This window comes from Microcaecilia unicolor, chromosome 2 (assembly GCF_901765095.1).
Source record: "Microcaecilia unicolor chromosome 2, aMicUni1.1, whole genome shotgun sequence".
Lineage (NCBI taxonomy): Eukaryota > Metazoa > Chordata > Amphibia > Gymnophiona > Siphonopidae > Microcaecilia > Microcaecilia unicolor.
The window spans coordinates 154,433,267-154,447,018 of record NC_044032.1 but is presented as its reverse complement, the minus strand read 5'-3'; the positions used below and the strand labels follow the sequence as shown (position 1 = coordinate 154,447,018).

Sequence of the window (13,752 nt, the reverse complement as noted above, 5' to 3'; positions counted from 1 at the left end):
GAAAATAAATAAGATCAAATAACAAGCTCTAAACTTGCACTGGGCAGCTGATTTGGAACACAGAGTAAATGGCAAATCGCTTTGTGGAATTCTACCAACAATTATATACTTAATTTAAGCTACCATCAACTTCTAGTAATAACAAGACATTTCATGATTGGACATTAATACAAAAGAAATCATTGATCAACCTTTTGCGGTAGACAAGATGCATCAGGCTTCCATGAAAAGCAAAAAAACAGCAGGCCCAGATGGCCTCCTAGAAACAAGACAAGATAGGAGGAAGAAAAATGGAAGAAAGTTGCATATGAAAGATGGATATAGGGCATGACGAAAAAAAAGAGAGAAGGCAGGAGGCCCTGGAAACAGAGTTCACAGCACACAGAGCGAGGGAAGCAGAACCAGAGACGGGGAATAAGAAGATTAGAAAAATATCACCAAACAGCAAAGGTTAATATAAATAATCAGGGAACTCTTTGCAGGCTCCTTTTGGAATATTAAGCTTTCTCCGAGAACAAGCAGAACACTACTCACCACAGATGGGTGATATTATCCGACAGAGCCCCAGTATGGATGCTACCCAGCGTTCTGGATTTTTTGAAGCCTTCGGCAGCTCTGTATTGCATATGCAGAGGTACCTTATTGCCCGATGGGAACTAATGGTACCAACAGTCTTTGTTTTTCTGTGGAGCAGAGCAGTTTTGTTTTGCTCGATTCTTCTCAGAGCCTCATAGACATATTTTTGGTGCCTTCCCTTTTGGTACATGTTTTCTTAGTTAGTTATTTCTTTTAGACCTTTTTGGCCTGTTTGTTTTTTTTTCTTTCATGCATGGCTCCATCAACCTTCTTATGCTTGAACACCTGGTTTGGGTCCCCCTTTAGGTTAAAAAAAAAAAAGAGCTGTTTTATTTCAGTTGGCTATTTTTGCCCCATTGTCTCTTATAATTCTCAGTGGTTTAAAGAAGTATTCTTAGTACGACAAGGTCATTTCTGTGACTGACCCTCACAGTTGGTGTTTGCCATGCCTTGGACCTAACCATTAAGCCTCTAATTGTAAATTCTATCCTCAGATATAGACTAGAACCCAGAATAATTGTGAGGCCGTGTGCGAGAGACTTTTCAGCACATTTAAGACCAGTCCATTGGCCTTGGAGACATCAGTCGCTGTGGGTGGCGGATTTGTATTGGACACTGGGGATGCACTAGCATCAAGTAGGTCTCCCCTTGCCTCGACATTGGGGGCCAGTAGGGCCCTGTTGAACTGTGCTGTGTCAGAATTCAATGTTGTTCTCATCGGCACCAAGGGATCCCAATGTTGTGCATTGAGCGAAGAAGCACAGACTTCGGACCCTATTGAAGCATGTTGCCAGGTGCTGTAGGTAATCAGCACTCCTATACCTGAAAAGTGGTGGCACTGAGAGGACCACTCCTCCTCTATGGAGGTGGTGTTGATGCGCCAGATGATGGGACCAGCCTTCCAATTCAGCTCCAACTTCTTCACTGGCTGTCCCTTCACCAACATCAGCCCTATATTTACTGACGTCTGCCTTTGAGCAGTGGATCTTGGCTCGATGTGATGCTGAGGTCTTTAGGGTGTTGATACTGACCATGGCTCCACCTCAGCTGATTTTGGAGGCCCCACATCCTGTCTGTCACCCATTCGTTGATGCTGGTGCTCGTCGGGCATCAGACAGGGCAGTTCTCTTCTTCAGCCCCTTGGGGAGAGGAATTTCTACAGCATCTAGGAGAGGACCCGTCTGCTGCTCTCACTCAGTCTGGGAGTACAAAGGCAGACAGATTCGACCTGCTTATGAGGAGTACTTTGCTCAGGAGTCAATGCAGAAAACCATTTGGGTGTTGGAGCTACTAGGGTTCATTGTCAACTACTCACAAAGTCCCATCTCCTCCACTTTCAACAATTGGAGTTCATTGGAGCCCTTCAAGATGTGTTTTAAGCTTGGGCCTGCCTTTCTGCTGCCTGGGCTAAGGCCTTGATCACCATTGCCCTGAAGATCTGCTAGAACCAGCAGGTCATATTTCAGCAGATGTTGAGGTTGGTGGGCCACATAGCCTCCAGAGTGCATGTCACTCCTATGGCACGTCTCCATTTGAGAGAGGCCCAATGGATCCTAGCATACTAGTGGTGTCAAGCTTTGGGGAATGTAGCATATGCCATTTCTGTCTCTCCCAGTTTGTAGGAGTCACTCTTCTGTTGGATGATTTGGTCCAATCTGGTGATAGGACTTCCATTACAAATTTCTCCTCCATGCAAGCCACTGGCAACAGACAGCCCAACCTGGGCTGAGGAGCTTACATAGATGGGATTCACACCCAAGGTCACTTGTCCACTCAAGAGTCAGCTTTACATCAATCTTCTGGAGTTACAGGCCAGTTGGAATGCTCTAAAGGTTTTCAGAGATTGACTGTTGCACCAAATTATCCCTCTTCAAATGGACAGTCAGGTTGTGATTCACTGTGTAAACAATTAGGGAGATACAAGATTGTACCTCGTGTGTCAGGAGGTGGTCAGGGTGTGGCATTGGGCTTCCAGCCATGGCATGGTTTCTCAGAGGCCACATACCTGGCAGGGAAAGTCACCAGCTTAGCAGACAGACTGAGCAGGATGATGCAACCACATGAGTGTTCAGAGATGAGTGGTCTCTGAACATGAACATTGCTTGACAAATTTTCTGAGTGTGGGGCACCTCCTCATTCGATCTATTTGCCACTTATATCAACCACAAAGTCCCTCAGTTCTGCTCTAGTCTGAGATCACATGACAGGCTATCATCGGACACTTTCCATGTCCGAAGGGGGGAAAGGTCTTCTGTATGTGTATCCTCCGATATATCTTGTAGGAAAGACTTTGCTGAAACTCAAGCAGGACCAGGGAACCATAATCCTCATTGTGCCCTATTGGCATAGGAAAATATGGCTTGCTCTACTTCTGGAGCTAGCCTCTGAAGAACCATGTAGACTGGATTCTTTTCTGATCCTCATCACTCAGAACAAGGGGTCTCTCTTGCATCCCAATTTCCAATTCTTAGCCCTCACAGCTTGGATTTGGAAAGTGTAGAGCTAGCATCCCTTCAACTGGGTCCTTCTTACTTCCAAAAAGGATTCTACTAATAGGCATATTTTCAAAGCACTTAGCCTTCCAAAGTTCCATAGAAACTTATGGAACTTTGGAAGGCTAAATGCTTTGAAAATATGCCTCTAAGTGTCATATAATTTCAGATGGAAGAGGTTTACTGTCTGATGCGAGTGCAAGGTTTTAGATCCCTTTTTCTGTCCTACACAAAAACTGCTTGACTGCATTATACACCTTTCTGAGTCTGGTCTGAAAACCAACTCTGAATTCACCTTAGTGCAATTTGCATTAACCATGACTATGTGGAGGGTAAGCCCATCTCTGTAAAGCCTCTAGTTCGCTTTATAAGAGGTTTGCTTTTGACAAAGCCTCCGCTCAGACCTCCGACAATGTCATAGGAGCCTCTGTCTCGTCTTCATCCAAGTGATAAAAGCTTTTTTTAACCCACTTGATCCATGTCACCTGAAGTTCTTGACCTTGAAGTTTCTGTTTTTGGTGGTGGTCACTTCAGCATGCAGTATTAGTGAGCTTCAGGCCCTAATAGCTAATCCGCCTTATGTGAAATTTCATGATAACGTAGTTGTTCTCCGCACACATCCTAAGTTCCCTCCGAAGGTAGTATTGGAATTCCACCTTAATTGTTCTGCCTACATTTTTCCCAAATTCCTCTGCTCATGCACTGCACACTTTGGACTGTAAGTGGGTGGATTAAGCCTGTAGACAGTCCACCCAGCTTTTTGTTTCTTTTGATCCAAAAGGATGGGGGCGGCCATTGGTAAATGCACTTTATCCACCTGCCTAACAGATTGCATCTCCTGTATGCCCAGGTTGTACTGACTCTGGAGGATCATGTCATGGCTCATGATGTCTGAGCCAAGGCTGCATTACTAGTTTATTTGAGGTCAGCCTCCACTGAGGAGATTGGAAAAGCTGCACCATGGTCTTCGGTCCACACATTTACATCTCACTACTGCAATTTGAGCAGGATTCCCGACATGACAGCTAGTTTCGTCAGATAGTTCTGCAGAATTTGTTGGCATTCTAGAATCCAGCTCTACCCTCCTAGGCTCATTTTTATTCTTACAAGCTGCACCCACACAATAGCAAGGTATGTAAGTTCTAGTTTGAATGGTTCTTCCTTGGCCTTGCCTGTTGCAAGTCCCTATTGACCGTTGTTTGTTGTTGGTGATCCCGGTAGCCAGTTTATTTATATGTCCCTAGTTATGTTTGTAGGTGTGATCCTTGTTCTATGAATTCTGTCATTGTGCCCCTAATGCAGGCATTACACATGTTGGGTGTATGTTTTAGATCTGAATAAAGCTACTGGTTGCTGTTGTGCTGCTCTTGCCTTTTAGATATATTATTCAACCCATGAAATTTTCAATTCAAAAACTTAAGATTTTTATAAATATTGCATAATCAATGTTAAATAAATGGATCTGTAGGTGGGACATTACCCAGAGAGACACTTAGGTATAGATAAACATGTATCCATAGCAGTGCTGGGTGTGGTATACATGTTCACCCACCCTTTGATTCAAGTTTTGTCTTATCTTCACTTTTCACAATTGGAGCTCAAAACAACATCAGACTATCTACACTTATCCAGGATAGCAGCCTCCCATTAGCCTGTGCAGGGGAAATTTGCTTTCCTCTCACCCCTAATTTCCAGATTCTTGAGGGGTCTCTGCTACTTCATACCACCTGTTCAGGTCTCACCACCAGCTTAGGATCTTAATGTTCTTGCTCAATGTATGAAACCACTTGGCCAGACCACAGTGAAACGCCATACTTGGAAGACCGTTTTCTTACTTGCTGTCACATCAGTGAGAAGAGTTGGTCTCCAGGTTGCATACCTAGTCTATATGCAGTTCCTCTCTAACAGAGTAATCCAGCGTACCGGTACTATCCTAACTTCCGCCCCAAAGCCATTTCAGAGTTCCAACTGACCCAGTAAATAGTGCTTCCTTTATTTTTTTCCAGCTTTTCAGATTTTGTCAACAGAAGAGGTCCTGTGTACACTGGAGTGTGTAAGAGCTACTTCTCTCCCCCACCATTAGATCTTAACATCTCTCACTGTCCCTTCCCCTTTTTCTTCAGTAGGTCCAGCATCTTCCCTTCTCAAACCTCCCTTCCCACAGGGGCTCAGCAGAGCAGAAGCAGCAGAATTAAAAACAGCAATGAGGGCTGTGGAGCCTTTGTGCCCCAGTGATCTTAGCTTCTGCTGGATCCTGCCTCAGCTGACATACACTTCTGTTACCATATGGGGTGGGATGTGGCAGTCTTTAACAACATGGGAGTGCAAAGGCTTCGTGATGCTTGCAGCAGTTTTTAATTTTACTCTACTGAGAAGGAGCTCCAGTGGGCAGGTCTGAGATGGGAAGATGCTGGTTCATGGAGTTGAGCGAGGGAATATGGAACAAAGCAAAAGAGGAAAGGCTTTAAATTGTAGATAGGCCAGAGCCTGTGTGCCTGCCCTAAAGGGCCAGCCTACAGTGTTAGGGGGGCATTCCCCCCCCCCCCCCCCCCCAAAAAAAAAAAAAAAAAAATTATGCCCATTGATTCTGGGTTCCTTGCATTGCATGCTAGAAAAGCAATTTTATTTTTATATTATAACTTTATGGAATGATTAAAGTTTTAACAGAGTTGATTGTTGTTTTTTGTTTTGTTTTAGTTCTGCACCTTTCAATAAAGAAGAGCTGGCAGCCATCTTAAAGTTTGGGGCTGAGGAGCTTTTTAAGGAACCGGAAGGTGAAGAGCAAGAGCCCCAGGTGAGAGGAATTGCTTTATAAGTGCCCACGTAACATTTATACATAAGTAGTTTTGTTGAGAAATAACACAAAGATATTATTCCAGGAAATGGATATAGATGAAATTTTGAAGAGAGCGGAAACCCGTGAAAATGAAGGGGGACCCTTGACTGTGGGAGATGAGTTGCTATCTCAGTTTAAGGTAATTAAGTGTATCTGATCTTTCAACAAAATTTTATTGTGCTGATTTTAATTGTCATTTTTAAGTATCTTTCTGGAAAATTATAAAAGTTATTGCATCATTTAAAAAAAATTGTGATCTGTATATATATTGTTTGCATTTCAATACTAGACCAATGTACTTTAGCGGGATTTGAAAACATCTAAAAGGCAAGCAACAATACAGTGTTTCTTAAGCTGGTCCTAAAGTATTCCCTGGCCAGTCTAGTTTTCAGGACATTCACAATGAATGAGAGAGATTTGCAGGCATTGTCTCCATTTCATGCAAATTTATCTCTTGCTTCGTTAGCATCTGCAGCAGATGACTCCAGAGACTTGTGGGTTGTGTCCATCTATAGCAGATGGAGAGAGAGATCACTGACTTTCACCCAGTGATATAGGACGAATAGTTCCTCAGAGAGTCAATATATCTCTTATCTCCAGCAGGTGGATAGATGAACGCCACTTGCTCCTGGATTTCTCTGCTTTGGGGGACTCCTGTTCTAGGTCACCTAGTTCAGTGGACCGTGAGGGTGTCATGGCTGTTCGGTAGGAGAGAGACCACGCCAAGTGTGGAGGTGTACTTGATCCCCACGAAAAAAGTCCAGTTTCTGAGACTACATTTCTTGTTCACAGAAGCCATTTGATCTCGATAGTGAGGACTGTGGTCCCACTGTACCATATATTTAGTTGGAATTCAACATCATATTACATCATAAGACTCCTGAAAAAGACGCAGCGCCAAAACACAGCTGTGTTGAGTCATACTTTTTTTGATGTTACCAATAAACTTTTTATTAATCATACATCTTTCTCTCTGTTTTGGAAAGAGCCTACCTTCCCCATGGCTGTTTGGTGCCAGCTTTAGAGAGCATACCCGGTACCCCAGGTCCCCCCCCCCCCCCCCCCCCCCCCACCTTCAAGATTCCCCTGTGCTCTTGGCCAGCCAACCTGCCTCAGCCTTCTTTCTACAGGCGAGTAAAAAAAATATATATATTTCTTTAAAAGAAATCCAAATCCATCAGTAGCAAGAGGCTTTGAGGGCTTACTCCCTTGCTGGCTGCAGGGCTGTTAGTGCTTCTCTGGGCTCTTTTTTTTTTTTTTTAATTAATATTCCATATCATCATGCTGATCAATCCATAGACTGGTGGGTTGTGTCCATCTACCAGCAGGTGGAGATAGAGAGCAAACTTTTGCCTCCCTATATGTGGTCATGTGCTGCCGGAAACTCCTCAGTATGTTCTCTATCTCAGCAGGTGGTGGTCACACACAGCAGCAGCTCTGGCTAGGCCTCCAAGCCTAATTTTTAGGTTTTGTTGAGTGCCTGGGGTTGAGGGCTCTTCTTGAGCAAGTGCAAACCTGGTGGCGCCAGGTCCCTCCTTTTCTCCCCCCTCCCGCTGGCTCCGTTGAAAAAAGAAAAAAAAAAAAAAATTTGAACGTCCTTAAAGGCGTTTATTTCGACGTTTATTTAAACGTTTATTGCAGCTACTCACTGGGACACCAGGTCGTTACAGCTCGGAGCGGAAAACAGGTAATTTTTACCTTTTATAGCGGGCAGGGGGTTCCCCGATTGGTCTCCACGTGGCCTATGGCGTCGGAGGGCGAGGGCGCAAAGAGTCGCTCCCCGGATCGCGTGTGCGCTTCTAGAGGGGATGCGGGGGTCTTAAAGTCTGATCGCCCTTGTTGGGTGACAGTTTCGTGACTGATGAGTGTCCTGGTCCTTCCTTCGGTGTGGCGGTTTTTCCCGCCATAAACGCCCATCCCCCGCGGCTCGCCTCCGCCATATTGGCCGGCAACGCGGCTCGGACGGCTTCTTCTTGGGCCGCCCTTGAGGTGGGAGACATTGATGCCATGAACGCCCTTAATTTGGGCGACGGCACAAAAGCGGCTAAAGTTAAGCGCCGTTTTTCCCGCGCGGCTCCTTCGCGGAGTGTCGCGCCGGACGCCATCTTGGATGCGCAGCATGTCTCCCCCCCGCTCTTGCGAGCGCCGGTTGAGGGTGCGTCTAGGGCTGTAGCCCAGGCTGCGGAAGTGCACAGTCTGGGGGGTTTCTCCCCCGAGTTTGTTTTGCTGCTGCATCAGGCCTCCCTTATGCAAAACGCTGCCCCTGCTCCCTCGTCTGGTAAAGAGGTTGAGGCCCCGGAGGTAAACGCCCTCGGGTTGATTCCCAGGCCTTGGAGGACTTTGTCTCCTCCGATGTAGATGAGGGCAGCGTATCTGAGTTCTCCCAACGGTCCTTTGCGGATTCCTTGGAGGAGACGGATCCCCGCTCGGATGGAGCGGATGACCCCTCTGCAGCGCGGCTCTTTAGCTTAGAGGATTTGCCCAACCTGTTAATGCAGGTCATGGGCATTTTGAAGATTTCCTCTCCGGAGGATGTCTCTCCCTCAGCCCCTGTTGGCTCTGCCATTATGCTGGGGACGAAGCGCCCGCATAGAACCTTCCACGTGCATGATGCCATGCACACCTTAATTTCGGCTCAATGGGATGTCCCGGAAGCGAGCCTTAAAGTGGCTAGGGCTATGTCCCGCCTCTATCCTTTGCCTGAAAGTGAACGTGAGGCCTATCTGTGGCCTACCGTGGATTCTTTAATCACTGCGGTGACTAAGAAAACGGCATTGCCGGTGGAAGGTGGCACGGCCCGAAAGGACACCCAAGACAGAAGATTGGAGGAGGCCTTAAGGTCGTCCTTTGAGGCGGCTGCTTTAAGTTTGCAGGCCTCAGTTTGCGGCTCCTATGTGGCCAGGGCGTGCCTGTCTATGGTGCAGCGGGCTTCCCCCTCGGATCATTCTTTGAGGGCTGATTGGCTGGCCCTGGAATCGGGCTTAGCCTATTTGGCAGACTTGCTGTATGATGTCTTGAGGGCCTCAGCTAAAGGCATGGCTCAGACAATCTCTGCGCGGCGGTGGCTTTGGCTGAAGCATAGGTCTGCTGACCACGCCTCTAAATCCCGCCTGGCTAGATTGCCTTTTAAAGGCAAGCTGCTCTTTGGGGTCGAGCTGGACAAAATCGTGACCGATTTCGGCTCATCTAAGGGCAAGAAGTTACCAGAGGTCAGGGCTCGGGCTAGTGCTCGCCCCGGTACCTCCAGAGGACGGTTTCAGGAAGCCCGTCGGTACCGCCCGGGCAGGTCGGGCTCCTCTGCCCCTTCTTCCTTCAAGAGGAACTTCTCCCCCAAGCAGCATTCCTTTCGCAGAGACCGCCATCCCGGAGGTGCTCCCTCCGGTCCTCCCCTAGGGTCTTGTACCCAATGACGGGGCCTGGGTCCACGCTCCAGTGCAGATTGGAGGACGGCTGTCCTCGGTTCTGGACGAGTGGACCACAATAACTTCAGACGCTTGGGTGCTACAAGCTAGAGTTCTGCCGACCCTTAAGAGACGGGTTTGTACTCTCTCCCTGCAAGTCTCCGGTCAAAGCTGTGGCAGTGCAGCAGACCTTGGGCAATCTGATCCGCCTGGGTGCGATCGTTCCGGTGCCAGAAAATCAGCTTGGCAAGGGACGTTACTCCATTTACTTTGTGGTACCAAAGAAAGGAGGTTCTGTACGGCCTATCCTCGACCTCAAAGGGGTCAATCAGGCACTTTCGCATGGAGACCCTCCGCTCTGTTATAGCGGCAGTGAAGGCAGGAGAGTTCCTGGCATCCTTGGACATCAAGGAAGCGGACTTGCATATTCCCATCTGGCCTCCTCATCAACGCTTTCTGCGTTTTGCAGTACTGGGCCGACACTTCCAGTTCAGAGCCCTCCCGTTCGGGTTGGCTACTGCTCCGCGGACCTTCTCCAAAGTAATCATCGCGGCCTTCCTGAGGAAGGAAGGAGTACAAGTCCATCCTTATCTGGACGACTGGTTGATCCGAGCCCCCTCTTATGCAGAGTGCGGCAAAGCTGTGAACCGGGTGGTTGCTCTTTTGAGCTCCCTGGGGTGGATCATCAACTGGGAGAAAAGCCAGCTGCGCCCTACTCAGTCCCTGGAGTATCTGGGAGTTCGATTCGACACCCAAGTGGGCAGAGTGTTCCTGCCAGACAATCGGATTGTCAAGCTTCAGGCTCAGATGGACCAGTTCCTAGTAGCCTCTCCTCTTCGGGCTTGGGACTATGTGCAGCTGTTGGGCTATGATGGCCACGATGGAAGTAGTGCCCTGGGCCAGGGCTCATATGAGACCACTACAACACTCTCTGCTGCAGCGCTGGACTCCGATGTCGGAGGATTATGCTGTGCGCCTTCCCTTGGACCCAGCAGTGCGCAAGGCGCTGAGCTGGTGGACGCAGACAGACAAGTTGTCTGCAGGAATGCCTCTGGTGACCCCGAAGTGGATTGTCGTCACGACGGACGCCTCTTTGTCGGGCTGGGGAGCCCACTGCTTGGGAAGGACAGCGCAGGGGCTCTGGTCTCCTGCAGAGGCAAAGTGGTCTATCAACCTCCTGGAACTCAGAGCCATTCGGTTGGCGCTTTTGGAGTTCATCCCGGTACTGGCGTTGAAGCCTGTACGGGTCCTGTCGGACAATGCCACGGCTGTGGCCTATGTCAACCGCCAGGGAGGTACCAAGAGCGCCCCTCTAGCCAAGGAGGCCATGAATCTATGCCAGTGGGCGGAAGCGAACCTGGAACAGCTGTCAGCGGCCCACATTGCCGGGGTCATGAATGTCAAGGCGGACTTTCTCAGTCGCCATACCTTGGAGCCCGGAGAGTGGCAGCTATCTGCTCAGGCGTTCTTGGACATCACGAAGCGCTGGGGCCAGCCGAGCCTAGATCTGATGGCGTCATCGGCCAATTGCCAACTGCCGCGCTTTTTCAGCAGAGGACGGGACCCTCGATCCCTGGGAGAGATGCTCTTCTCCAACAGTGGCCGACACAAGAGCTTCTCTATGTGTTCCCGCCCTGGCCCATGCTGGGCAGGGTGCTAGACCGGGTGGCAAAGCATCCGGGCCGGATAATCCTGGTGGGTCCGGATTGGCCCAGACGTCCCTGGTATGCGGACTTGATCAGGCTCTCAGTGGACGAACCTCTGCGACTGCCAGTGGAGCAGGGCCTGTTACATCAGGGTCCCGTGGTGATGGAGGATTCCTCCCCCTTTGGTCTTACGGCCTGGCTATTGAGCGGCAGAGTCTGAGGAAGAAGGGCTTCTCAGACAAGGTCATCACCACTCTGCTGAGAGCGAGGTAGCGCTCTACTTCTACTGCTTACGCCAGGGTTTGGCGTACCTTTGCAGCGTGGTGTGAAGCAGGTTCACTTTCTCCATTTACTGCTCCAATTTCTTCAGTGCTGGCGTTCCTGCAAGAAGGTCTGGAGAAAGGCCTGTCGCTCAGTTCCCTGAAAGTCCAGGTAGCGGCCCTGGCTTGCTTCAGGGGCCGCCTGAAGGGTGCTTCCCTGGCTTCGCAGCCAGATGTGGTGCGTTTCCTCAAGGGAGTTAATCACCTGCGCCCTCCTCTGCACTCAGTGGTGCCTGCGTGGAACCTCAACCTGATGCTAAGAGTCTTGCAAAAGCTGCCTTTTGAACCCTTGTCGAGGGCATCTCTGAAAGACCTGACGTTGAAAGCAGTCTTTTTGGTGGCTATCACTTCAGCCAGAAGAGTTTCCGAGTTCCAGGGACTCTCTTGTCGAGAGCCTTTTCTGCAGTTCACTGAGGCAGGAGTGACTATTCGCACAGTGCCTTCCTTCCTACCCAAGATTGTTTCTCGCTTCCATGTGAATCAGCAGCTCTGTCTCCCTTCCTTTCGTAGGGAGGACTACCCAGAGGAATTCTCTGCTCTCAAATATCTGGATGTGAGACGAGTTATCATCAGATACTTGGAAGTGACCAATGATTTCCGGAAATCGGATCATCTGTTTGTCCTGTTTGCAGGTCCTCGTAGGGGTCTGCAGGCTGCTAAGCCTACAGTGGCAAGATGGGTCAAGGAAGCCATTGCAGCGGCTTATGTGGCCGCGGGGAAGGTGCCGCCTATCCAGCTGAGGGCTCACTCCACTAGAGCTCAGGCGGCCTCGATGGCAGAGGCCGGGTCCGTCTCCTTGGCAGAGATATGCAAGGCGGCATCTTGGGCTTCGGCCCATACATTCTCCAAGCATTACCGCTTGACTGTGGCTGCTCGGGCGGAGGCCCGGTTTGGAGCTTCAGTGTTGAGGTCAGGGATTTCTATGTCCCGCCCTGGGTGAGTACTGCTTCGGTACATCCCACCAGTCTATGGATTGATCAGCATGATGATATGGAAGGTAAAATTATGTATCATACCTGATAATTTTCTTTCCATTAATCATAGCTGATCAATCCATAGCCCCTCCCAGATATCTGTACTGTTTATATTCTGGTTGAATTTTAGGTTCAAGTTTAGTCTTCAGTTACTTCAGGAGGACTTCGTGTTCAAGTTTTTTCACTTGGATTCTTCAAGAGTTGAGACGAGTTTGTGTTACAGTGAGCTGCTGCATTCCTCTCCCCTCCGTTTTACGGGGCTGGATTGAGACTTAAATTCTGCCGGCACTCCCTCCCGCTTCGTGCGGCTGTAGGGCAGCTTTGTACCCCTCCCGCTTCGGCGGTGTTAGGGTCAGTCAGCTCCTCCCGCGGTTGCGGTTGCAGGATAAGCCAGATCCCCCCGCATCGGCGGGTGTGGTGTCCCTCCCCCGCTCCGTGGGGATGAGCTGGACGGATTCCCCTCCCCCACTTGTGTGGGGATGAGCTGGGTTAATTCCCCTCCCCCGTTTCGGCGATGGTGAGCTGGGCAGAGTGTCCTTTTGTGGGTGTAATTCTCTAAGTGCTGAGTCCTGCGGATGGAGCTTTGATATCGACATACTGAGGAGTTTCCGGCAGCACATGACCACATATAGGGAGGCAAAAGTTTGCTCTCTATCTCCACCTGCTGGTAGATGGACACAACCCACCAGTCTATGGATTGATCAGCTATGATTAATGGAAAGAAAATTATCAGGTATGATAAATAATTTTACCTTATCCAACATTTTACAAGACAATTCTCTTGTTCAGGAAAAGTATCTAATCTACAAATTATGTAAAGATTGTAAAACAAAAAGGAAAAAAGTGAGGCTTAAAAAGCTTCACATTAACAGGAAAACTATACTCAAGTCCATACATGTGATCCAAGATTTCAGGAAATTACTGGAGACAAAATATCTAAAGGTTAATCAAAAAAGAAATTCTACAAGTACTGTTAAGTAGAGCCAACACTTATAATTAACGCTTATCCACTTTCACTGAGGTTATGAGTGCAGATACATGAGACGGCTCTGTAAATACATATTTTTTTTCCTTAAACTTTATTATACACTTGCAGGGGTACCTTAAAAAAAAAGGTACCCCCCCCAAGTGTAGAACTTCAGGCCTAAAGAGCAGGAATTGTTTCCTTCGTCGTCGTGTCTCCTTGGAGACATCAGGAAACAATAAAACTTTTAAACCCAGAAAGATCCAATTGTTATCCGGTAATAGTGTGACTGTCGCCACCAATGTAGCTGCAGTCGCTAATTCGGTATCTGAGGTCTCAAGCAAGAGAGAAACATTTATCGGAGCTTCGGGTTGAGTGGTTCCTTTCCCAGGAATATAATAAACCATAGTCATTGGTGGTAGATTCTGTTCAGGAATTGAGCTTCTCTGGGCTCTTGAGCAGAGAGCTGGAAGAGCTGCAGAGCCGTGAGTCTGTATTCAGTCTTTTTCCCTTTCTTTGCGGCTTGGGTCCTCATGAAATGGC

The 13,752-nt window shown here is 48.5% G+C and overlaps 1 protein-coding gene across 1 annotated transcript in view; it reads left to right on the top strand.

The window, feature by feature from the left end:
- Positions 1 to 13,752, top strand: part of CHD1 (chromodomain helicase DNA binding protein 1) — a 560,349-nt gene that overhangs the window by 326,623 nt on the left and 219,974 nt on the right. Inside the window, 2 exon segments of the mRNA XM_030193417.1 lie at positions 5,766 to 5,862; positions 5,948 to 6,043. Coding sequence (XP_030049277.1) covers positions 5,766 to 5,862; positions 5,948 to 6,043 — 193 coding nt within the window.